The 27,457-nt window shown below is 39.4% G+C and overlaps 2 protein-coding genes across 6 annotated transcripts in view; one reads left to right on the forward strand and one right to left on the reverse strand.

Moving 5' to 3' along the window:
- The first annotated feature begins 6,464 nt into the window (after nt 1-6,464).
- Nucleotides 6,465-27,457, forward strand: part of tdrd9 (tudor domain containing 9) — a 120,475-nt gene continuing 99,482 nt past the window's right edge. For 2 of the 4 annotated variants that reach the window (XR_010002207.1, XR_010002208.1), the window contains exon 1: nt 6,465-6,742. Coding sequence is in view for 2 of the 4 variants with exons in the window: in XM_016990668.2 (XP_016846157.2) it covers nt 6,612-6,742 (131 nt within the window). In the remaining 2 variants the exon portion in view is untranslated. The remainder of the gene's footprint in view (nt 6,743-27,457) is intronic. The other 2 variants (XM_016990668.2, XM_008105449.3) reach the window with 2 other exon arrangements.
- Nucleotides 16,484-19,702, reverse strand: rd3l (RD3 like). 2 transcript variants are annotated; one of them, XM_016990673.2, is made up of 3 exons: nt 18,980-19,702; nt 18,068-18,374; nt 16,484-17,034 (listed from the first exon to the last, which is right to left on the reverse strand). In XM_016990673.2, the coding sequence occupies exons 2-3, from the start codon at nt 18,364-18,366 to the stop codon at nt 16,737-16,739; spliced, it is 597 nt and encodes a 198-aa protein (XP_016846162.1). In that variant the 5' UTR covers nt 18,367-18,374; nt 18,980-19,702; the 3' UTR covers nt 16,484-16,736. The 2 variants fall into 2 exon arrangements, with proteins under 2 accessions (XP_016846162.1, XP_003214344.1); XM_003214296.2 differs by having other exon boundaries at nt 18,984-19,699.

A 27,457-nucleotide genomic window follows, 5' to 3' on the forward strand; every position in this document is an offset into this window, starting at 1 on the left:
CTTAGAGAGAGTTTACAGCAGCGCCCTCTATCGCGGAGGACTTGACATGACAACCTCATTCTCCTGCTTAGATTCACTCAGGTCGCTTATTACAGTCAAAGGGTGCATTCTACGCTGCAGAATTTATGCAGTTTTACACCGCTTTAACTGCCCCGGCTCAATGCTATGGAATCCTGGGCTTTGTGGTGCGGCACCAGTATTCTTGGCAGAGAAGGCTAGAGACTTTGTAAAGCTACAGCTCCCACGATTCCATACGTAGCATTGAGCCATGGCAGTTGAAGTGGTGTTAAACTGCATTAATTCTACAGTGTAGATGCAGCCTTATAGTATTTCCATAAGCCATCAATCACTATAGTGGCCATTTTTTTTTTGGTGTCAGGAGTGACTTGAGAAACTGCAAGTCGCTTCTGGAGTGAGAGAATTGGCCGTCTGCAAGGACGTTACCCAGGGGACGCCCGGATGTTTTGATGTTGGATGGGGGATTTTGGGAGTTGCAGTCCTAAATAACCTTGACTAGCTGTACTTGGTTCAGGTGGACCTTGTTTGTAAACAAGGTGGCAATATTAATATATTCTTCATCATCATCATCATCATCATCATCATCATCATCATCATCTTCATGTGACCATGATGGATGGGGATTTTGGGACTTGCAGTCCTACATAACTTTGACGAGCTGTACTTGGCTCGGGTGGATCTTTTTTGTAAACAAGGTGGCAATATTAATCTATTTATCATCATCATCTCCTCATTATTATGTGGCCATGATGGATGGGGGATTTTGGGAATTGTAGTCCTACATAACTTTGATGAGCTGTACTTGGCTCGGGTGGATCTTTTTTGTAAACAAGGTGGCAATATTGATATATTCATCATCATCATATCAACATGTGACCAAGATGGATAGGGATTTTGGGACTTGTAGTCCTAAATAAACTTGTCTTTCTGTACTTGGTTCGGCTGGACCTTGTTTTTATACAAGGTGGCAATATTAATATAGTCATCATCATCGTTTCATCATCATGTGGCCATGATAGATGCAGGATTTTGGGAGTTGTAGTCCTAAATAAGCTTGCCTAGCTGTGCTTGGTAGACTTTTTAAAACAAAGTGGCAATATTAATATATTCATCATCATCATCTTTATCATCATAATATCACCATCATCATACTAGAGCATCTATCCACTTTAATCCATTTTAAATGCTGTGACTGCCTTCTGCAGAATTCTGGGGTTTGTAGTTTAGGGAGATGCCTTTAAACTGCTGATCCAGAGAAACCCTGGGCCTCCCTAAACTACAAACCTCAGAATTCTGCAGTAAAGAGTCACAGTATTTAAAGTGGATTAAAGTGGATAGACCAGTGGTTTCCAACCTTTTTTTTTACTAGATCCCACTTGAACAGGGACCACTTGAACAGGACCGCTCTCCAACTTTAGTACCAAAAGGGTTACAAATCAGCTTTTGGTCAAAGTTGAATTCGGTTTGGTTATTTGGGGGGCTGATTCAGAAAACTGCATTGGATAGACCACATTAGCTTTAGCTTCTGATACAGAACATATGCCATCCAGTTGTCACCCTCTCTCACCCACAGAATAATCTAGAGCTGATGTGATCTATCTGATGCAATGGTCAGCTCTGTGAAAAGGAGCGGAAATAAAATTAACAAAATAAAATAAATAAATAAAGAGGAAGGAGGTTTGCGGACCCGATTTTCGTTCTCGTCGCCCACTGTTGGGCCGTGGACCACAGATTGAGAACCACTGGAATAGAGGATTGAGTGTGATGTGGCCCAAAAGGATCAAAAACATGCTTTCTGCCCAAAGCATACAGCCTAAAATACACCAATGAACATACAAACAGGGTCAAAATGCCCTACAGGTCACTTTTGATTTTGGAAGTTAAGTTGGGTCAGACCTGGTCAGTATCTGGATGGGAGGCTGTCAATGAATACCAAGCGCTGTAAGCTGTATATCAGAGGACAGAACTGGCAAAACCACCTCTGAGTAATAATTGCTTAAGGAAACTATGCAATTAATGGGATCACCATATGTTGGAAATGACTTGAAGGCACACAACCACAATTTACTTTCAGGTTGCCTGTCAATTTATGGCAACCCTCTCATGTGGTTTTCTGAGGCTGAGGATGTGTGACTCATACTGTAGGTCAAACTGTAGGGCCCCAGCCCCATCTACAATGCGATATTAATCCAGTTTCTGAATCAAAATTATCTCCTTTGAACTGGATTATATGAGCCTACACCAGGCATGGGCAAATTCTGGCCCTCCAGGTGTTTTGGACTCCAACTCCCACAATTCCTAACAGCCGGTAGGCTGTTAGGAATTGTGGGAGTTGGAGTCCAAAACACCTGGAGGGCCCAAGTTTGCCCTTGCTGGCTTACACTACCATACAATCAAGTTCAAAGGAGATAATCTGGATCCAGAATCTGGATTAATATCGCATTGTAGATGGGGTCTTGGTTTCCATGGCTGAGCCAGAAGTTGGACCTGGAGATCTATCATGTATAACGAATGCAGTTTGATACCACTTGAACTGCCTTGGCTCAATGCAATGGAAACATGGGAGTTGTAGTTTGGTGAGGCACCAGAACTCTGGCAGAGACGGCTAAAGTCCTTGTAAAATTACTATTCTCATCATTCTAAGCCACGACAAAATGGTATCAAACTACATTAATTCTACAGAGAGGGCTAAAGACCTTGCGAAACTACACCTCCCAGGACTCCATAGCACTGAGCCATGGCAGTTCAAGTTGTGTCAAACTACATTAATTCTATGGTGCAGATGCACATCCAACACAGCACTGAGACCCCTTCTACACAGCTGAATAAAATCCCACATTATCTGCTTTGAACTCTTGTATATGACAGTGTGGACTTCTGATAACCCAGTTCAAGGCAGATATTGTGGGATTTTCTGCCTTGATATATGGCTGTGTGGAAGGGCTCTGAGATTGGAAAGACACAATCCAATGCTTTGATATTATAGATGTTTTTGGACTGCAGTTCCCATCAGTTCTAGTCAGGATAATCAAGGGACAGGAATGATTGAAGTTGCAAACTCAGGACATTTGGAAGACTACGAAACCCATCCCTGCTCTAAACCAATAAACCATGCTGCTTTGGTGTATGTGTATCAATACAGATATTAACCTTGGGTTCCCTAGGCTTTAAGACCTGGGAACTGTTTTCCCTTTGTTGTCGACCGCGTTTTAGGGGATCGGGGCCCTTGAGGAGAGACCCGATCCGGTCCTGAGAGAACGGACCTTGGCGGAGCCAAAAGGAAAATACGAGCCGCAATACAACCTGAAGCCGAAATGAAGAAGGTCCGCCAAAGTTGAAGGAAAATCCGCCAAGGAGTCTTTATTGAGCAATTCAGCTGAAGAGGACTCTAGTAGCAATCATTCGACTTACCAGCAGCCCCATACAATCAAAATAAAGCCATATTTATACAAAATTTCAGTCTGACAGCCCTTTGAATTTCCCGCCCTGCTTCCCCGCCCATCTGATCATTGATAGGCTAGAAGGTTGAACGAGGCGGGCTTTCGTTTCCCGCCTCGCTATGTTGGCCCAATAGGAAGCTGCCTTACGTCTCCACTCGGGCCAATCAGGAGAGAGAAGGCGGGAGTTAGCGAAACAATGAGGTGACGGGGACAGAAACCAGAGGATTAAGTCCTGCTAGACTGATTTCTAAAGGGTGCTTATTTTATTAATGGCAGCAATCAAGGATGTCCGGGTTTCTGTCACGTATACAGATTTCAGATATGCCTTGGGGTGTCAGAGATGGAAGCAAAGATGGGTGGTGATGAGCCATATTGACATGCTCTGCAGGGCGCCTTCCTGAGGTGTCCTGGGTATTTCTTTGGGTGATCTATGACAATGTTTGCCTTGGGGCGAATCACCTTTAGGTCAGCAACTCCGAATTCGGCGACTCAAGCCCTATATTGTCCATGCAATTTGAATTTGATTGGATTTAGCGGTGGCAGATTATCCTTTTGTTTTGTTTTTTGGGAAAGGAAGCCTGGGTCATAGGAAATGGGATAGGTTCTGGGGTTCATGTTGAGTTCAAAATATTTCCTATTTGATTTCATGATTTGACAATTATATGAAATAAAATGAAAAATAAAATAAAGTTGGAATATAACCCAGGCTGGGAAAAATACATATTTTCCGGGAATTCCAAAGAGTACAAATACATATAGGCAGATAGATAGATTTCATGGAAATAAGGGAGAATTCATAAAAGTGAGTTACATTTCATAAAGGGGAATCATGAATGATATAAACAATTGAAAATATTTGATAAGAACGAAGTTCATAACATCTGGAGAACCCAGCATGGAAATTCATAAAAGTGGAGTTTTAGCAGCATGATTTTACAATTCATGAAGTTGTTATCTCTTGCCTCAGGCTAAAAGGTCAAACACCTTTTGTGCAGAGAGTTTTAGTAAACCACAGTAAACTCCAGTAAAAAGTCTCAATCACCTTCTACTATAAATATATGGAATATAGAACATAAAGTCTTGATTTTTGAACTATCTTTTACAAAGTCCTGGGGGGGGGGTGGTCACCTCGATCACACCTTTGTATCGGAACTGCAAAAAGTAAAATTTGGAAAACAATCACTCCCTGACTTTTAAACTGTTCTTCTAGAGTTTTTCTTAGGATTCTTGATGAGGACATTGAGTTGGCTGAGAAAGCTTATAATTCTGTTTCATACGTTCCACCATGGAATTAATGTAAAGTTTATACTGAAAACCTTATTTTTTAAAGCCGGTACTACATTCCTTCCATTTAAATAATTAGAAAATAGAAGGAAGCCAGTAAAAATTAAGAATGGCCATTGCGAAACAAGTGAGGGTAAAGCATCTGCATAGGAACAGAAAACCCAAGAGAATGAGGTGGAACTTACTCTCAAGTAAAGCTGAAATCATTAGTGAGCAAAGGCCTTTGAGCTTCAATTTACTTCTGAGTAAACATGCTCAGTCACATTTAGGGGTGCGTCTAGATTGTAGATTTCATGCAGTTTGACACAACTTTAACTGACGTGGCTAAATGCAATGTTGTAGTTTTACCAAACTACAACTCCCAGGATATCGTAGTATTGAACCATGGCAGTTAATCCAACAGTGTAGTTAGGGCATGGGCAAACTTGGGCCCTCCAGGTGTTTTGGACTCCAACTCCCACAATTCCTAACAGCCTACCGGGTGTTAGGAATTGTGGGAGTTGGAGTCCAAAACACCTGGAGGGCCCAAGTTTGCCCATGCCTGGTGTAGATGCACCCAAAAGTGCATTAATAATATAATGTAGATGCACCCAAAGTGCATTAATAATTAAATGAATGCGCTGCGGAAGCATCTGCACTCTAGATTTAATGCACTTGTGTGGATGCACTTAATGTGCATTAAATCTCAAGTGTAGATGCATTCAATGTGCATTAAATCTAGAGTGCAGATGCATCCACAGTGCATTAATTTAATACACTAGAGTCTCATCCAAGCAAAACGGGCCGGCAGAACCTTGGATAAGCGAATATGTTGGATAATAAGGAGGGATTAAGGAAAAGCCTATTAAACATCAAATTAGGTTATGATTTTACAAATTAAACACTAAAACATCATGTTATACAACAAATTTGACAGAAAAATTGGTTCAATACGCAGTAATGTTATGTTGTAATTACTGTATTTACAAATTTGGCACCAAAATATCACGATATATTGATCCATGTTTTTATTAGTTCTTGTCATTTGTTTTTATTGGCTAATGTTTAAATTTTTATAATTGTGCATGTCTTTTGTCTATTGTTGTGTTTTATATTGCTATTTGTTTTTATTCGGGCTTGGCCCCATGTAAGCCGCCCTGAGTCCCCTTTGGGGAGATAGAGGCGGGGTATAAAAATAATGTTATTATTATTATTATTATTATTATTATTATTATTATTATTATTATTATAATAAAACATTGACTATAAAATGCATTGGATAATCCAGAACCTTGGATAAGCGAGTCTTGGATAAGTGAGACTCTACTGTAGTGCAAATACATGCAAAGGGCAACAAATCTACAGTGTATAGATGCACCCAAAGTGCATTAATTGTATAATGTCAATGCACCCAAAGTGCATTAATTCTAGTGTGGATGCACTTAATGTGCATTAAATTTCAAGTGTAGATGCACTCAATGTACATTAAATCTAGAGCGAACATGCACCCACAGTGCATTAATAGCATAAAGGCGCATAAAGGCACATAAAGAGCAACAAATCTTCAGTGTACAGATGCGCCAAAAGTGCATTAATTCCACAGTACAGATACTTACATACTGCATATAGGTGCGTCCCTTTCTCTTTAAACTAGCGCGCGCCTGGGGTTGCAGCCCCTTGGAAAGAAGTGCGCATGCGCCCTGAAGGTGATTTTCAAGGCGCTAGTTCGCATTATCTCAAACTGGTTTCATCTGCGGGCAGAGGCGTGGCGGGAAAGAGAGGGGCGGAGCCTGGCAATGCCTTGAAAATCTCTTGTCCATTAGAGCTCCTTTCCTTTTGGAGGGGGAGGATTGGCTCTGTTTGCAGAAGTTACATTTGCTCCAGGCCAAGATGTTGAAGAAACTGACTTTGGACCAGATAAATGACTGGTTCACAATTGGAAAGAAAGTCACTCAGGTGGAGTTTCTGGGGCGTTTTGCCTCTGCCCCTCTTGCTTCTGAAGAGAGTTCGGATACTCACGAGTAAGTATTGTTACTTGTTGCATTTTCTCGCATCTACACGCCAGAATTAGTGTGGTTGGATACCGCTTTAAATGCATGTTTCAGTGCTATGGAATCTTGGGAGCTGTAGTTTGCTGAGGTAGCAGAGAAGGCCAAAAAGCTTGTAAAACTCCTAGGCCTCAGGCAGAGAAGGCCAAAGACCTAACAGAACTGCAATTCCTTTGGTGGAGAAGGCAAAGGCCTTCTAAAACTACAACTCTGTCAGGGAAGGGCAAAAACTTTCTAAAACTACAACTCCTTTGACAGAGAAGGTCAAAGGCCTTCTAAAACTACAATTCCCAATATTTAATATCATTGGATCATGAGATGTCAACTTGCATCAAGGGTGCTTCTATTAAGGGCCTTGACTCAATGCAATGGAATCCTGGGAATTGTAGTTTCACAAAGTTCTTTAGATTTCTTTGCTAGAGTGTACTGGGGTGCATCTGTATTGTAAAATGAATGTAGTTTGACACCACTTCAACTGTAATTTGGTGCGACACTAGCAGACTGTGTTTTGGGCAGATAAGGCTAAAGGCCTTGTAAAACTATTACTCTCATTCCATGATATTGAGCCATGGCAGTTAAAGTGGGGGTGCAGTTGCGCAAATTTGATGGTGTAGCCTCCCTCTCGTGCCTCACGAAGCTATAGCTCCCAGGATTACATAGCATGCAGCCATGGCAGTTAAAGTGGTGTCAAACTGTGTTAATTCTACAATGTAGATGCACTCCCAAAGTGTAACCAAAAGCTGACGGGATAAGGAAGTAAGAACAAGTGGGAAAAGGTTCTTTATAATCTGTACAGGTTTAGTCCCCAGTATCCGAAATGTTGGGGATCAGGGTTTTTTTTGGATTTTGGAATACCTGTGCTTGGATATCATGTACATAATGAGATATCTTAGAGATTATCAGGGTAACAAATCGTATCATGGGGATGGAGTGAAACAACCCTATAACTCGGCATTCAATGAATATTTACTTAGTTTTTGCATGTGTGCTTTTACTTTTGCAGATTGAGTATCCCTTATCCTCAGTGCTTGCAGTGTTTAGGATTTTCTAGTTTTGTAGGATTTTGGAATATCTGTATCTACATATACTTTGGTGCTAGGACTCAATCCTAAACATGAAATTCATTTATGTTTCATATGATAAAGTAATTTTATAGATTACTAGTTTAGGTACCTGTCAGTTCCCTGTAATTTGCAGCACAATTTATTAGGAAAAGTCACTGTTTTTGAATTTTATGACTGGCTCCATTAGAAAATGCATGCGGATATGGGTAAACTATAACTCCCATCATCGCAGGTCCATCCTCCACAAACATAGAGACATACATACAGTACTTTTGCTATTATATAGAGAGATATTTTTAAAGTATTTATTTATCATGTCAGAAGCAAACTGTGGGTACAGGTATAATGTATTTAAAAAACACCCAGGGTCAAAAACTTGACATTATACTAGATTTCCCTTGACCAGAAGCTGGCCATTTGAAGTGCCTCCGGTGTTGCTGCGAGAAGGTTTTCCATTGTGCATGTGGCAGGGCTCAGGCCGCACTGTAGCAAGTGGCCTGTGTTTTTTTTTCTCTTCTCCACACTCGTGCGTCGTGGATTTCACTTTGTAGCCCCATTTCTTAAGGTTAGCTCTTCCAAGTCGTCCAGTCTTTTGTGTGCCGGGGTGGGGGGGGGGGGGAGAGGAGTTTCTCATCTGGTATCAGCCATGGATTGAGGTTCTGGGTTTTAACCTGCCAGTTTTGGACTCTTACTTGCTGAGGTGTTCCTGCGAGTGTCTCTGTAGATCTTAGGAAGTTATTTCTTGATTTAAGGCGTTGGCTTGCTGGCTGATATCTGAACGGGATGGGCCGGAGATGTCCATACCTTGGTCTTTTCATTACAGGCTACTCCTTCCTGAAGGATGTCGGGTGGTGCAATACTGGCTCAACAGTATAATTTCTCCACATTCACTGTTTTAATGTGGTGAGATGTATTCAACACAGGGCATTTGTGCATGAAACAAATTTGTGTATGTATATACAGTAGAGTCTCACTTATCCAACATAAATGGGCCGGCAGAACGTTGGATTAGCGAATATGTTGGATAATAAGGAGGGATTAAGGAAAAGCCTATTACACATCAAATTAGGTTATGATTTTACAATTAAGCACCAAAACATCATGTTTAACAACAAATTTGACAGAAAAAGTAGTTCAATACGCAGTAATGCTATGTAGTAATTACTGTATTTACAAATTTAGCACCAAAATATCACGATGTATTGAAAACATTGACTACAAAAATGGCTTGGATAATCCAGAAGCTTGGATAAGCAAGGCTTGGATAAGTGCGACTCTACTGTATATGTTTTAAGCTTGACTAATGTATTTTATGGATTATTGTTAATGGTTTTAAATGTGTTGCTGTTTTATTGATCTGTTTGGCATTGAATTTTGCCGGTTGTTGTAAGCTGCCCTGAAGTCCCTCGGGTGAGAAGGGCAGGATAGAAATGTTGTAAATAAAATAAAATAAAAATACTGAACCATTGCAAAGCAAAGGTGATACTATCTCAGCTACCTGTGTGGACAGGTTTGGCTGTTGGTGCATTTTGAACTTTGGACTTCCAGGTAAGGGATCATCAGTCTCGAATTTGGGAGTTGGACTGCAACTCTGGAGACTCCCTGTTCGGTTATGGAACCCACTGGGTGACCTTGGGCAAATGACGCACTCTCAGCCTCAGTGGAAGGCAGTGGTGATTTTTTTTTTCTGGACTAGTTCAACTAAAATCACCTTACGAGTTTGCCTTTGTTACATGAGGGAAACTATTTTGTTATGTGTGTTTATGCCCATGGATTTGGTGCATTGTTAATTAAAAAATAAGTACGGGCTACAAACATTCGACTTAAAAACAACTCATAGTTAAGAATGGGGGTGAGACAACAGAAGGTGAAAGAAACCTACCCCTTGGAAGGGAAATTAACTCCTGAAAAGGTTTTCATGGAGAAAAGGTGTCTACACTGAAGCTTTATCACCAATCCTTGTTTCCACAATAAGCCAATTTTTTTTCAAAACCCAATTATCACAGGGACAGAAAGTGAGGTGAAACTGGGCACAGACAGCAAACACCATAGGGGTCTTAGCCCTTCCCTGTGCTATCCCAAGCTAATATATACTAGCTGTGCCCGGCCACGCGTTGCTGTGGCGAAGTCTGGTGGCATGGGAAATAAAGTATTGAGGAATTGGTGGTAGTTAAGGTCAAGGGTAAAGGTTTTCCCCAGACATTAAGTCCAGTCGTGTCTGACTCTGGAGGTTGGTGCTCATCTCCATTTCTAAGCCGAAGAGCCGGCGTTGTCCGTAGACTCCTCCAAGGTCATGTGGGATGACTACATGGAGCGGTGTTACCTTCCCGCCGGAGCAGTACCTATTGATGCACTCACATTTGCATGTTTTCAAACTTCTGGGTTGGCAGAAGCTGGGGCTAACAGTGGGGGCTCTCTCCGCTCCCCCAATTCAAACCTGTGGCCTTTCGGTCCAGAAGTTCAGCAGCTCAGCGCTTTAACATGCTGCGCCATCAGGGGATATTATTTCCTAAAGGTTGTGAATATACAATATTTCTGATTGGTTTTTTTTGTTTGTTGGAGGCAAGTATGAATGCTGCAATTAGGAAAAATGATTAGGATGTAATGGCCTTGCAGCTTTAAAGCCTGGCTGTTTCCTCCCTGAGTGAATTTTTTGTGCTTCTACTGTCTGTGGCCCTGAGAAAACAGAGGATTTTCCAGACTTTGATGATGGGAATACTTTGTTGGGAGGTGTTAGCTGGCCCTGATTGTTTCCTGTCTGGAATTCCCTTGTTTTCAGAGTGGTGTTGTTTGCGATATTTTATGTGCTTCTACTGTCTATGGCCCTGAGGAAACAGAGGATTTGCCAGACTTTGATGATGGGAATACTTTGTTGGGAGGTGTTAGCTGGCCCCGATTGTTTCCTGTGTGGAATTCCCGTTTATTTACTGTCCTGGTTTTAGAGATTATATTGTTCTCCATTATTCTATCCCAGTAATTATTTCATATTAAAGAAGAATCTCACTTATCCAACATTCGCTTATACAATGTTCTGGATTATCCAACGCAGTCTGCCTTTTCATAATCAATGTTTTTGTAGTCAGTGTTTTAAATTCATTGTGATATTTTAGTGGTAAATTTGTAAATACAGTACAGTAGAGTCTCACTTATCCAACATAAACGGGTTGGCAGAACGTTGCATAAGCGAATATGTTGGATAATAAGGAGGGATTAAGGATAACCCTATTAAACATCAAATTAAGTTATGATTTTACAAATTAAGCACCAAAACATCATGTTAGACAACAAATTTGTCAGAAAAAGTAGTTCAGTACACAGTAATGCTATATAGTAATTACTGTATTTATGAATTTAGCACCAAAATATCACGATATATTGAAAGCATTGACTACAAAAATGCATTGGATAATCCAGAACGTTGGATAAGCGAGTGTTGGATAAGTGAGACTCTACTGTAAATACTACATAGCATTACTGCGCATGGAACTACTTTTTCTGTCAAATTTGTTGTATAATATGATGTTTTGGTGCTTAATTTGTATAACGATTACCTAATTTGATGTTTAATTGGCTTTTTCTGAATCCCTTCTTATTATCCAACATATTCACTTATCCTGCCGGCCTGTTTACGTTGGATAAGTGAGACTCTGCTGTATATTGATAATCTTAAATTATCTGCTTAGAACTGGATTATATGAGGCCCCTTCTTCACAGCTGGACTAGCTTAAAGAATGTGCCCTTACTAAGCAATAAATCAGATTCATTGTACAATATAAAATGTATAAAATGCACACTGAAGTGGATTATATGGCAGTGTGGAGTCAAGATAATCCAGTGCAAAGCAGATAATATAAGATTATAAATGGGTTATATAGCTGTGTTGAAGGGCCTTGAGTCTACACTGCCATATAATCCAGTGCAAATCTGATAATCTGTGGAAGAAGTCTAAGTGAGGCCTAAATCTGCCTGTCCCTTAACTGAACCCTGGCTGTCCCTTGGTTGCTAGGCAACCCAGTGGGCAGAGATTAGCCCTCTAAACTGGCAGCAATTGGATAAAAAAAATTATTGCTCTCCCTCTAATTAGGACTTTATTTTTCTTTTCTTTTTGTTGTATCAACCTTGAGGCGTGGATGATGGGTTGTGTTGTCAAATTTTGAGCTTGGAGGGCCTGTACTTTTGTTGTTTTGTGAATTGCCGTGATGCCATCACTCTTTTATATATATATATATATATATATATATATATATATATATATAGTTGGAGTTACATTTAGAAAATGTATGTTTTCTGACTTAGGTGCAAATTAAATTTAGGAACAAACCTACAAAGCCTATATTCTTTGTAACTGGGGGGGGGGGGGGACTGCTTGTAGGAAAAATTGTCCCTCTCTATCCAGAGATTCAATCATCCATGGCATGAAAGTATTTTAAAATAAATATATATATTTAAAAAACTAAACGTTAATTTTACCATTTTATATAAGGTACACCATTTTTATCACTCCATTGTACATTATGGGACTTGAACATCCACAGATGCTGGTATCTTCGGAGATGTCCCAGGACCATAGCCCATTGGATACAAAGAGTTTACTGTTTGTTGTGAAAGTGGCTCTCAAGAATAAAAGGACTGAGAAACCTATACTACAAACAGTGATTTATTATATTACGTAGAGTTGTCCATTTTCTTTGCCAGGAATTTGAGTTTGTATGTGATTAATGTGTTGTCGAAGGCTTTCATGGCCAGAATCACTGGGTTGCTGTGAGTTTTCCAGGCTGTATGGCTGTGTTCCAGAAGCATTCTCTCCTGATGTTTCATCCACATCTGTGACAGGCATCCTCAGGGGTTGTGAGGTTGTTGGAAACTGGGCAAGTGGTGTTTATATATCTGTGGAATGTCCAGGGTGGGACAAGAGTTATTTATGCATGTGTCTATGTAATATATAACTTTGCAGGGAGAACTTGTAAAACTACCACTCTATAATGCCACAGCATTGAACCATGGTGGTTATAATGGTGTCAAATGGCATTAATTATACAGTGTAGATTACCAATTGCATTACCTCTCCAAAGCCAAAGAAGGAAGAAGAATATTAGACTTTTTCTAAAGTGAAGTGTTTATGAAAGTATAGAAAAAATAATGTGTTTACAAGATAACTAATCTCAATTGACTTTGAATAATTAGTTTTTGCTAGAGTAGTAAAAGCCAAGTTCTAACTCTGGTAAAATTTACCAGAGACCAGATAATACAGTACTGATTGTACCTTAAATCGGTGTCCCCAGCTGTTTTCCTCATGCTCTCTGGGGCAGGATAGGAATTTTATATTTGTTCTGTAACAGTGATGGTTAAATTTAGCTCAGATGTGTTTGCAGGAATAGTCAGTTCTGGCAACTATTTTCATTGATTTTCTGCTCTACTTATGGCAGTTTCGGCCACAGTTCCCACATGTCAATTTCAAACTATTAAAAGGAAACCTTCAACATAACACACACCATACATCCAACAGCAGATGCTTAGGGCAAAAACATATATATTGAAACATGTTCGTGTGCATAAAATGGAATATTCCAAGCTTTGTTATCTAACACTCTGTGCTTGTGTATCTTTGTCTAATGGTTCCATGCAAAAGCATATAATCCTCTAAGGAAGCGTTAGTCTATTTAAATCCCAACAGCATTAAAAAGCCTTATATTGTTTTCCAAGCAAAGATAGAATCAGTGATAATTAGTATTAAGATTAAAAGTATTGATTAAAAAATATTTGCAGCTCTGGAATGTGGACATCATGCGTTTTAAAATAACTATTTTTTGGATTTATGGTGTCCCGTTTTGACATTTGCAACCTCCATCCTAATCCTGTGTACTGAGATGTAGATTGTACAATGAATCTGATTTATTGCTTAGTAAGGGCACATTCTTTAAGCTAGGAAAGCTGAGTGAACCATCCAACTGGCCAACAAATTTTCTCTTCGCCAGTTTAATTCCACAGTTTTGCAGCCAGTATACAGTTCTGTTGCTATATGTTCAGCAGCAAGTTGCAAAATAGTTCAGATACAATCTGGATCTTTACTCTTCTTCCACGACAGGTTTATACAGCAGGCATGGGCAAACTTTGGCCCTCCGGGTGTTTTGGGCTTTTGGTTTTGTGGGAGTTGAAGTCCAAAACACTCAGAGGGCCAAAGTTTGCCCATGCCTGCAATACAGACTTTGTGGTTAAATTATTGCTTTCAACTCAGGATTTTCTTCTGCTATAAGATACCAGTAAAACCTAAAGCATGTTTTACAACATTTTAAATGGCATTTCCCCCTGTTACCCTTTCCTTGCGGTCCACATCTTTGCTCTGTAAACTTCTTTGAGGCTGACACCCCAAAGTATTGAGTAGTGCTATATACCAGTTCTCTTCAGACTTTAGTCTTTAAATTGCCAGATCACCTGTACCTTAGCAACATATTTGAACTGCTGCAAAGTTTAAGTAGGGCTGCTTTTGAAGAGTGTTTAGAAATGTCAACTGGTTCAATATTATTCAGCTAAAACTATTCATTAATTCTATTTTAATGTTTATATCTTTAGGTTTTAAATTGCAAACTGCATTATTTTTACCACTGTTTGCTGATTTGCATTTCTTTAAGGGAAAAAGTGATACATAAATAATATTAGTAATTAGGGATGATTACAGGAATCATTATGTGACACCCCTCTTTTATAAAGTTTCATTGATGATTGGTCTAAATGCCCTGGCCCAATTCATAGAACCTGGTTCTCTGAAAGACTGCATTCCACTACATGGACTTGCCTTGGTTTTAAAATCTGCAGGTCCTTGTTAGAAAACATTTGGTATCAATGAGTGCTCTACACTGTAGAATTAATGCAGCTTGATAGCACTTTAACTGCCATGGCTCAATGCTATGGAGTCATGGGAGTTGTAATTTGGTGGAGCACCAGCACTCTTTGGCAGAGGAGGCTAAAGACCTTGCAAACCACATCTCCCATAATTCCATATCATTGAGCCATGGCATTTAAAGTGGTGCCAAATTGCATTAATTTCCCAGTGTAGATGTACCAAATGGGAGAGGGCCTTCTTTGATGTTACTCCTAGAAACATGAACTCCTCGTATCTGGTAACCTGAATGCAGGATGTTATTTTCAGGTTAATGGCAAATTGGAAATACAGAAGAGTCTCACTTATCCAATATAAATGGGCCGGCAGAATGTTGGATAAGCGAATATGTTGGATAAATAACGAGGGATTAAATAAAAGCCTATTAAACATCAAATTAGGTTATGATTTTACAAATTAATCACATAAACATCATGTTATACAACAAATTTGACAAAAAAGTAGTTCAGTACGCAGTAATGCTATGTAGTAATTACTGTATTTACAAATTTAGCGCCAAAATATCATGATGTATTGCAAACATTGACTACAAAAATGCGTTGGATAATCCAGAACGTTGGATAAGCGAATGTTGGATAAGTGAGACTCTACTATACTTTGTATTTGGCTTTACTTGCTTTTCTATTCTGCCTTATTGGCTTTTTATTGTATGTGTGAAATGTTAACTTTCTGAATGTCATTTGGTGGAAAGGCAGTATCCAAATTTAACAAGCAAAATAAATGTATTGCAATGCAGGAGCTGTCTTTAATAACAAACTGCAGCATAGAAACTATCTCAGGTTTTTTTACAGATTTTTTTTATTCTATAGTATACTACTCAAAGGGTGGAGGGCAAAATGCCTATATTTTTGTACATAAATGGATTTTTTTGCAATGCATAGTCTCATAGAGGTAAAATTGTTCCTGTACTTTTACACAACCAGTAGCTCGACCATCCTTTTGTATCTGGGCACTTACCTGTGTCTTAGAGATTTGCACAATTGGCAATTCCCCCTCTTTATATGCATAGTAGTGGTTTGGATTATTAGATTTCTCTAAGAAGAGGAGAACTTCTTATATGGATTCTTGGAAGGGGTGGCTTACCCTTATTAATGGCTCATTTCTTTTTAAGGTAAGGTGTCCTTTTGTTTGCATTTTTTTGTTTGCATTTAATGGCTCATTTCTTTTTAAGGTAAGGTGTCCTTTTGTTTGCATTTTTACTGCAAATGACAAGTGATAGTAAAAGCAAACCAAGTGGCAGAACATTGTGGGAAGAAAATAGTTCCCATCAGAAAAGTATGATTAAGAACATAAGGGAAAATATTTGAAGTATCCATAGTCACCTTTTAAGGTGAGAGGGTGTGAAAGAAAAAAAAAATCAAAATATCATCTTGTGAAAAATTTTAGCTCTATGGATTCTTTCTCTTCTTGCCTTTCCTCCTTTTCAAAAAGGATATTATGCTGATGCTATTGTTATGAAATAGCTGAGGTCAGAGTGCAATCCGTTTGTGGGTTCTGATCTCAGCTGAGCTATTAGAAATAATAATGCCTTATAAGCTTCTTCCTTTTTTAAATTCTCTTTTTTACAGCTAAATCTTCAGTTCAAAAATTTAATGGCTTGCTTCAGAGAAAGCTGCGTGTGTGCAGACCAGAGGACTTTTTTAAAAAAGCCATTGCTCTTCACAGTGATTGGACTTTTAAACTATCGAAAACTTGTATTTGTTCCTCCGCATGCTTGTAGGGACAGTATAAACTAAGTATTCTGAATATTGGGTTTACAACAGAATGGTTTAAGGTAGGAGGTTCTTTTATACAATGTTTGCTACTGAAATAGCGGAAAGAAGTTGTCATCCTAATGACCTAAGTACTGTAAATTTATATGCAAAGCATAATCTGTTTAAAATTCTGAATTGGGAATAACGGGAAATGGAAAGGCAAAAAGTATAGTTTCTTTGGAGCATTGATTCTTCAAAGGAAGGAGGTAGGGAGACATGGGAATCCAAATACATTAGGGGAGAGGGAAAACCTAGCTTGAAGGATAGTAATAGGGAAGGTTCCAAATTCTATGGGAAAACGTGGGAAACATGCCCTGTGTATTTTTGTCGACGTAACTTGATACTGTTGGGATCTCCTCTTTGTCCGTTTTCCCGGAGTTGTCTCCAGATGCCACAAAGTGGACCGAACAATTTGTATTCCATATATCCTCCATTTGGTCCTGCGGAGCCTCTTTTTCCAGGTTGGTTAGGAACTCTTTTAAAACTTGCTTGAAGATATAAACTATTTCCCAAGGCAAAACATCATTTTCTGCCAGGACCTCTCGAAATCTGCAGAGATGAGAACAGGAAAAACAACAATGTCCTTTTACTATTCACTTCATTTGTTGTTCTTACGTTTACCCTTAATATAACCACTTTCAGGGCAGAGATGTCATGCCTTTTTTTAGCTTTGTTCTTTAGGAATAAAACCAAGGTTTGGAATAAAATGGTGTATTTGGATGCTCTACAACAGTGGAAATGGCATTTTTGCCTTATATTGAGTTGTCCGACCAAATTGATTTGAACTGACGTTGCCCTCAAGTCTTTTTCTGGGCTCAAAAAGAGAGCATAGGTTTGTTCTGTTCTTGCACGAAAGAAAATTCTATACATTGCCTTTTGGGGGAGTAACATGTATAGAATTGTAAATAATTTTAATGGACAACTTTGAAGACTTATTTGGTGAGCAGGAAAAAAGTTGCCCTTAACAAAATGTAGATCTGGATTGAATCTGAGCACTTGGTTTTTATCATGGCTATTGCATACATTAAAGATAGACGCATGGAATGAAGACATTTGCTGAGGAAATGTCAAGCATAAAAAGTGAATGCACCAGATCTCTGAATAATAAAGACCATTTAATATGTAATTGGGTGTTTCATCAGTGTGCACTGAATTATTTTGCGAAGGATTTATTTCCACAGGAATTTGGAGATGAAGGTTTTTTGCTGTTGCATTCTGTCAACAGATACTTAAAAGTCCATCAGCACTCGGCTTTAAAACTGGATATCTATAATCCTGTGCATTTTAACTGGGATGCCTTGTTGATCTCATGGGAACTTTTGAATATAGTTTTATTTAATTGCATTGTAAGGTTGTATAGTTGTAAACATACATGGCAGAAGGCAAATATCACTGAACAAACACATTTAGAAACACATTTAGAAACACAAACTATCAGTGTACTTGCTTGGATATATTTTTAGGGGAATGGGTTTGAAATACCAGGTTTCTTTCCATTAAACAAACTTAATCTGAAGCTGCAAAAGTTTGCTTTCCTCTCCCCTAAAGCTTTTGAAATGCTAGATCGATAAAATGGGTTTACCTGCTGAGAATGATTCCAGTTTGACACGGTTGGATTTGCGAGCAGAGAACTTCAAGCTGTCTCTGTTCAGTCGCTGGGATGGTTATCTGTGGACTTTGGGAGCTCTTCAGCCAGTTGTAATCCACACCGGTCTTCTGAACTTTTTGTTCGTTTTCTATCTCCTGGATCAGTCGCTCACGTTCTTTCAAATGCCATTTCAGTTCCCTCAGAAGTGTTTTCGTCACAACCTCTGAGCCGGGGTATTGCCCAGTTTTATAGGAGTAATTCTTCGGCCATTTCATCCAGCCAAAGAATGGCATTTTGTCAACTGAGTTTAAAACAGAAAGATACGTACGTGTTGGCATTACATTTCTTTGGAGGTCTTTTTTCAGATTTGTTTGATAAATTTTATTATTTCAGCTATCCCAACCTTCTAAAATCTTAAATTTACAACTATGGCTATGACTGTGTTGAACCCAGTGAGTCTTACGTTTGATAAAACATACATATCACAGTTGGGTAACACTAAAACCCAAGTTTAAGCATCCCATCTTCAGAAATCAGTGCAACTCAGCTGCATTTCCATTTAGCTGTATTATTTCCCTGGCATGTGTTTAACCTTTCACAACATGCTAAAACTTTCAACAAACCCAAACTTAAGATTTATTAAAATATTTTTCTTACTAGTTTTAAAATGTGAATAATAAACCCTGCGTTATGCATATGCATCTATGACAGCTCACTGTGGTAATTTGTACAGAATTGCAAAGTAGTTTAAACATGATATTCAGGCCAGTTCATTTCTAACTAATGCTAGAAGGCAATAGTTGTTTACATTTGCTTGCTTTACTGGTTGAATCTCACTTTCTCTTTCTTTGTATATCTCCTATGTTTTAATTGTCATTTAATAAGTTAATTTAATGGTTCACATACTTACTGTACTTGTTGAAAGGAATATCTGTTGCTGAGAAGATTACGGATGGCTTCTGCTTGATGTGAATATAGTTTATTCCAGCATATTTGGTTCCTCAGCCTGTCACACGTTCAGAAAGGGAGACGAATATTTCTCATTCTTCCCAGTTTAAAGAAGTGCATTTTAGGTGTCTTCTTCGGAAATTCTTTCCACAAAGTCTGCTTGGTGTTTCTACCTTTTAATACAAGAGTTCTCTCTCTATTTTTTTTTTTTGCTTGTAGCTGTAATTCCTCCTGTATGCAAGAGATTTTATTTTCAAAGCACAGAGGATAAATTCAGGAGCGTTGTAGGGCTGCTAAATGCATCCAAAGGTATTGTTGGTACCCAGATGAATAGCGATACTCTGAAGTCACGCCAGATGCTCTCCCAGCTACAGTTAAGACTGTCGCTTGGATGATGTGATGCTTGGATGTGCATAGCTGTAGGTCACAGTTTAGTGCTGTATTTTTTTAATGCCTGTGGTGCTCTAAAAATAACCACGTTGCTTTCGTTGTCGAACTAAACTTTGAGGCCATTTGATGCTGGGTTCATGGGAAGGAGGGGACATTGTTCCTCCTATTAGACTTAAGGGAGGGCAGAAGGGGGGCGGAGAAGATCTCAAATACAGGTCCTGTGTTTACCTATTCATAGATACGCATTTTAAAACCAACAAAGCCTTGTGAAAGCTCATCTCAGTTGGATTTGTGCCAGTTGAAGTCTACTTACAAGGCACTGTAGTGGGGAGAGAATCTTAGACTTTACTTTCCCTGATTAAATTAATCTCTCCGCATTTGCGCAGTTCTTATTTATAGTCCACAGCTGTTAGCAGGTTTGTGAAGGTTTTTTTATTTTAAAAAAGTGAAGGTATTTAAAGAAGCTCTGTGCCTCGTTGGTATCACACTACAAACCATGAAAGACTTAAAAAAATGCAAAATACAAATCCTAGCTAATGAACAGGATTAGGAAGTGAAAGCACGTATCGGCTGCCTTATACTGGGTCATCTGTTTGTACTTTTAGCTCATTGTTGCCTGTTCTGATTTGCAGTTGCTCTTGAGTAGTGTCTCTCCTATTGTTGTATGCTGTCAAGTTGATTCAGCGTTATGGCAACTTTATCCTTAGGTTTCCTTGGTATGATTCATTCCGATGAGATTTCCTCTAAAACAGAGAGTATGACTTGGCCCAAGTCACTCCATGGGTTTCCATGGCTGATACGGGATTTGAACCTTGGTCTTCTGAACCTTTGTGCCATGCTGCTACTCCTTAACATTTAACTGGAGTTGTCAGGCAATATCAATCGTTCGGCATGCAAAATCCTGTGTTTTATCTAGTGGTCCCTTCAAATCGAATCATAGAATTGGAAGAGACCACAAGGATCATCCAGTCCAACCCCCTTCTGACATGCAAGTATACACGAATAAAGTCTTCCTGACAGATGGTCATCCAGCCTCTGTTTTAAAGAATCTCCCAATCTCCGAAATAGCATATTTCACTACTGAATAGCTCTGTCATGTCATGAAGTTCTTAATGTTTAGGTGGAATCTCCTTCCACCCTGAAATTTGAATTCATTGCTCCATTGTGTCCTAGTCTCCAGAGCAGCAGAAAATGAACTTGCCCCCTCCCCAGGGTAATGTTCTTTGAAATATTTAAATATGGCTATCATGTCTCCTCTTAAACCGTATTTTCCCCAGGATAAACATACCCAGCTTTTTAAAGCCGTTCCTCATAGGACTTGACTTCCAAACCTTTGATCATTTCTGTTGCCCTTCTCTGGATACATCCTTGCTTATCAATATCCTTCTTGGATCCTAGTGGCCAGAAGTAGACACGGGGTTATTCCAGGTGAACTCTGACCAAAGCAGAATAGAGTGGGACTGTGACTTCCCCCAAACTTGACACTATACTCATATTGATGCAGCCTAGAATTACATTAGCTCTTTTAGCTGCCACATCACACTGTTGACTCATGTTCGACTTGTGGTCTACTGAGACTCCTAGATTGTAAAGATTCCACTTCTTTGGTGAGAGTTTCTGCCCTACTAATCCTCAGAAAATTGTAGTGGGTGGAGGAGAGATTTACAGTTCTTTACTCTCCAATAGCATATCCCTCTCAGCAACATCTGCAAGGGCACAGCTGGTTAAACCGCTGAGCTGTTGAACTTGCTGACCAAAAGGTTGGTGGTTTGAATCCAGGGAATGGGGTGAGTTCCCACTGTTAGCCCCAGCTTCTGCCAACCTAGCAGTTCGAAAACATGCAAATGTGCGTAGATCAATAGATACAGCTCCGGTGGAAAGGTAACGGTGCTCTGTGCAGTCATGCCAGCCACATGACATTGGAGGTGTCTACAGACAACGCCGGCTCTTCGGCTTAGAAATGGAGATGAGCACCAGCCCCCAGAGTCGGACACGACTAGACTTAATGTCAGGGGAAAACTTTTTCCTTTACCCTCAGTAACATCACAGAAGAATATGTGTGTGATGTTAGCAGAAACATTAGGCCCCTAGATACTGAGAGCCCCACAGGATTTGTTTCATTTGCATCAGTGATAATTCACTCTTGTGTAGAGAGTGAGTCAGGAATGCAGGTTGAGTATTCCTTAGCCAAACTGTTGGGACCAGAAGTATTTTGGATTTCCCCCCCCAAAATTAAGAATATTTGCATCAACATCATGAGATATCTTGAATGTGAGACCCAGGTCTAAACACAAAAGTCATTTATGGTTCAAAGGGTGTTTCTACACTGTAGAATTAATGCAGTTTGATAACTCAATGATGTAAAATCATGGTACTGTAGTTGTAGTTTGATGAAGCACCAGTATTATTTGGCAGGGAAGGTTAAAGACCTTGCAAAATTGTAGCTCTCAATTCCACTGCACTGAGCCATGAATGCTGAAATGGCGTCAAACCGCATTAATTCTGCAGTGTAGCTGCAGCATCTCCTTAAAGTAATTTTATACCCAATATTTTAAATAATTTTGTGCATGAAAAGATCTGCATGTTAACTCATTAGAAAGCAAAGATGTCACTATCTCACGTGGACAAATTTAAATTTGGAATATTTCAGATTTTGTGTTTCCAGGTAAGGGATGCTTAGCTTGTATACACTTCCAGACTTTTTGCACATATCAGAACAGTTTTGTGATCTCTTTTATTTGATTATGTGTTACAAACCTGAACAGCAGATCTGTTCAGGTTTCCTTACTCTCCTTGCAATTTTCAGTGACAATATTCTCTTTCATAAATATGAGTTTTCCCCGGTCACCGTTTTAAAATGTGTTTTATTGAAATGTTGTAGAAAAATGGTTGCGCAGTTCCGTTGTGGGTGTCAGGCAACATAGACGGCGATGTGTGTGGCTGTTATTAAAGCTGATCCTACTTATATGTTGGAAAAATCCAGGTGTCACTATTAATCATCCTCACTTGGAAGGTTTTCACATTGCATTGTATATAGCGCAATAAGAAGGGGGAAAGGAACTGGACGTATAATGACAGAACTGCCTTTGCAGATTTTCAGGGGAAATTAAAATGTTCCCTGCCACCTCTTCCCTTCTGTAGTTGTCAGGTCACTGCACCCTTGCTAGTGTACATTTTACAAAAATAAAAAAGCATCGGAAAGGAAAGACTGTGGCCTAAATCCAGTTGTTTGTCCTAGACTGAATTAGAACTAATGATTCAGTGGGTAAATTCCATTGGTTCAGTGGGCTTGTTCTAGTTGTGGCTAACAATTTTATTTAGACTAATTTAAGATAATATATCTGGGTGGTTTTTTTTTAAACCACCAAGATGGTTGGGTAAAATTTTGGAATATCAATATTTAGTGAGCAGTTTTAGGAGATATATTTTCTTCAAAAATGAATTTAGCCAGGAGGGGGAATTATACATTCCTGACGTTCTTTTCTTCCTCGTTACCAATGTGAATAAAGCAAAGGAGATGAAATGTTTCTATAATCTCAGAGAAGAGATTAGTTTGGCTGACTTGCCATGTTACAGTAAGCACCAATTTTTTATGGGAAACTGGATTTTGTATCTCCCTTCAAATATCTTTTTCCATGTATGTAGATAATAAGATGTCAAACAAGCTTTCATTTATCCGTTTAATTTGTAGAATTTGTAAACTGCTCGACATTAAGACTTTCACACAATATACATTTTATAGGAAACAGGTTTTACAGGAAGAGCCCAGTACTTTAACACTAGGTATCTTAAAGGCAGGAAATGTTTGTCAAAAAGAGGTTTCAGAAAACACTGGAAACGAAGTAATGCAGACGTATGCTCAAACTGAGTTGAATTTCACACAGTTGCTCTATACATAGTTGTCTTCAAGAGTATCCTAGATTCGTGTGAAAACATTACAATGGAATAATATATTTGAAGGCAGAGGGAGGTATAATTTAGGAGGGAAGTATCATGGTTTAACAGCCCAGCATGTAGAAAGCTCCATTTCCAGAAAGGCTGTGAAAGTATAAGAATTGATTGTATTGAAACCTGGCTTGTTGTGATGCCCCAAACTGTCTCTTAACAAACTGTGGTTTGTCAGCTAGCGACAAATGATAGCACAATGTATCCAAAAAATATTGGTTCCTTGGTTTTTAGGCCTGTTCCTGGGGTTATTTGGGATGCTGGTTCAGAAAATGGCACTGGATAGACCACATTACCTCTGGTTTCTTATATATAGTCATTATGGATTTCTGTGGGCGAGCAGATGAAGACTGGTATAGGTCATGTGTTCTGTATCTCAAAACCTAGAGCTGATAGGAAAAAAATGGTGCAATTTTTGGAATCAGCAGAAACAGGGCTAACATTTAAGACACCAAAATGTGTGTTAGCCAGTGTAGTTTGAATCCCAGGTTTCAGTGGTGGCCAGGGGAGCATTCACACAATTAAAACTTGGGTGCCAGCTGTGCCCGTACCTTGAGAAGTCAGACTTGGCCATGGTAGTCCACGCTCTGGTTACATCCCAAATAGATTACTGTAACACACTCTATGTGGTGTTGCCTTTGAAGACTGTATGGAAGCTACACATGATCCAATGGGCAGCAGCTAGTTTGCTAACAGGAGTGGCGGAGCGGCATACTGGGATCATACAACCCACCTGCTGCCAGTCTGCTACCAAGCACTATTCAAAGTGCTGGCTTTAGCCTATAAAGCCCTAAACGGTTCTGGCCCAGCTTACCTGTCTGAACGTATTAACCATCCTGGAGATTAAGATTGTCAGGGGAGGCCCTGCTCTCGGTCCTGCCTCCTTTGCAGGCATTACTGATGGGGACAAGACAGGGCCTTCTCAGTGGTGGCCCCTCGGCTGTTGAACTTCCTCTCCAGTGACATTAGATCAGATCCCTCCCTCCTGGCCTTCAGAAGGAAAGTGAAAACGTGGCTTTGGGATCAAGCCTTTGGAGAACAATTGTAGTGCAATGATAGATACAGATTATGTGCAATGACTACTGGAATGGCCCCGGATTATGATTGTGGATGGCGTGGTTCTTAACAGTGAATGTAATTTTTAAAAATGTTTTAATGTGCATTAATTTTAATTCCTAATTCAAATGTTTATTTTAACTGTATGTTGTTTTAAGGCATTGAATAGATGCCTATATGTGAAGCCGCCTTGAGTCCACTTTGGGGTTGAGAGAGGCGTGGTATAAATAGGGCAGATAAATAAATAAATAGTTTGTTTTTTGCCTTGCAACTTGTAATTTAAGCAACAAACCATGTGGCATGCAGGCACACCAATATTATGTAAGGCAGACTGTGTTAATATAAGACAACTTCTTGAGATCCTAATTTATTTTAGAAATACAGAATGTCCAGAAATCTGTAAATTTCCTTGCCACTATACAGTATGTGTCTTAACTTTCTTTTGTTAAAGGTGAGCAAATTTTCCTGGCATCTCTGGGAAAGCTACGTTAGTATCTTCTGTGATATGGTGTCTCTTCTTTCTTTCAAACCAATTGGTGCTTGCAGTAGCAGATCAGGAAGAGAACGATCTCAGCCAGCAAATGACTCATGGCCTGAAGTATTAAGTTTGATTTTTATTTTATCTGGAAAACAAGTAGAGCTGGCCCCTTTAATTACATAAGCCTGCATCCGTATCAATTTGGCAGCTGGCTGCTTAAACTTATCTTTGTTGCTTTAAAAAGTTATTTATATTCACTCGTATCACGTCAGTGGAAGTTTAATTGGTATTCATCATGGCTGTTCATTTGGTCTAGTTAGGAGACAAAAACAGGACTCTTTTGGGGAGAAAAGGGTAGTTTGGATGAGGAAACACATTGCTTATTGGTTGGGTACATGCTTTGAATGCAGAAATCCCCCATTTCATTTCTAAATATTTCCAGGTAAGAGAATTTGTGGGAGGTGATTTGGAAGGATGTCTGTCTCAGACTTTCCCCAACCTGCCTCTCCAGATGTGATGAATCTGCAGCTGTTTGTGGCTCTGCTAGATAGGAATGATGAGTGCTATAGTCTGCCACTCCTGGAGAATGTTGAGTTGTGGGGATCCTGCCTTAATGTATGTATCAACTATTCTCTAGTTCTTAGTTTTGTTTTTCTCCACTTCACATTGCTTTGAGGGAACTCGCATTCTGTTGTGTACACAGGATAGTTTTCAAAAGAAGATCCAATTAAGGCTGCCATCCTTTGTTCTCAGGAAAATGGAAGTATGACAAATTAGAAATCAGTCTCCAAGGTTTTCATTAATTCTCTACATTTGATGGTGGACAGTAAATCAAAGATACCTTTTTCCCATCCATCCACCCCAGCCAATGGAGGGTTCCATTGTAATTTTCTTTCTGCATTTAGAACTTTCTAGCTTTGAGTAACTATAAAAAGGGGGCGTATTAGACAGTAGACAAAAATGGAGAAGATGTGGATCCATGGGACTCACATTGCACAACTATGGTTCCTTTTAAGATGAAGGTACATGTAGACTTCAGAGGGAGTATAACCCCTTTCCCTCCTGTTGCTTGCAGTTACAAATCCAAAAAGATTGCATCTTTATATACCGTATCATCCTACCTGTATATCAAGATCCTCAATGAAAGAAGGCTTTCTTTTAGTCACATCATTGTCACATCTACATTTGGTGAGGACACATGAAGGGCCTTTTCGTAGACTGATCCCAGATTATGGAAATCCCTTTCGCAGGATGCTATATTGACTCTTCTGTGCTTGCTTTCAACTTGAAGGCAAAGCCTTTTTATATGTTGTGTTTCTTCAAATAGTTTCCAATTTATGGCGAACCTATAACAGAATTTTATAGGGGTGGAAGTATGCGACTCGCTCAAGATCACCCAGTGGGTTTCAGTGATCAAACAGGAAATCAAACCCTGTTCTACAGAGTCATACTCCAGCACTCAAACCACTACACCAGATGTGCCAAACTCAAGAACCATGGGCCAAATCCATCCTGCCATGTCATTTTATGTGGCCTTCCAGATGCTGGATGGCAACTCCTGTATTCCTCATCATTAGACATCATGACCAGAGCTGATGAAAGTTGTGATACAGTAACATCTGGAAGGGTGCAATTAATTCCGTTTCACCAAGATAGTGGGGTTTGAGTTGATACACAAGGTTTGTGGATATGATGTGTGACTTTAAAATGTCTTCTATCCTTTCCCAAACCTCAGAGCTACAATTGCTGTTGGCTTCCAATCCCTGTTATCCCCAGTCCACATGGCGAATGAATAAAAGCCCTGAAAGTTGTTCAATAACATATGGGGGCTGTTTAGCAAACTGAATAAAAACTAAAGCACACTGACCACTATGTAGAAAAATTATAGTTTATTATAGTTGGCCCTCTGTATTCATTAATTCGCCATGCATGGATTCAACTGTCCTTTGAGGGCAACCATAAGTCTGATGTGGCCCTCGATGAAAATGAGTTTTGCACCCCTGCATCTATAGCTCTCTTTTTAGGGTTGTTTATTAACTGAATATTTCAGAATGGATAGGGATGTAGAAGATGTGAATCCATGGGGTTCTCATTGAACAATTATGCCTCCTTATAAGACAAAGAGAAATAGTCTTCAGAGAGATTGTAACCCCCTTCCCTCCTATTGCTTGTTTCAAAACTTATTTTTGAAAGCCGAGAGAAAAAACAGGACAGAAAAAGTTAATTAGTTAAATAATAAATGAAGATATCTGGAAACTAGATCTAATGTTAACTTTCAAGTTGCCACCTGAAAATATTTGGGGTTGATTTGCAGCTGCTCAGATCAGAGCAACTGTCCTGTAAACTAACTTGTTCAACTTCCTTCTCCCTATTTTACCCTGATGTTCAGTACATCTGTGTGAAGGAGGCAAAAGGAGCTGAATTTTAACTTGGCAGTCATCTGTGGTTATGGAAAGCCTTTAGCACTTTCTTCGGCAGTCTTGTCAAGTGCCATCTGGAGTACTGGTGGCCCGTGAATTAAGAACTGAAGATTCACTGGACTAATTATTTCCAGGGAAGTGACAACT

This window comes from Anolis carolinensis, chromosome 1 (genome assembly GCF_035594765.1).
Source record: "Anolis carolinensis isolate JA03-04 chromosome 1, rAnoCar3.1.pri, whole genome shotgun sequence".
Classification (NCBI taxonomy): Eukaryota; Metazoa; Chordata; class Lepidosauria; order Squamata; family Dactyloidae; genus Anolis; species Anolis carolinensis.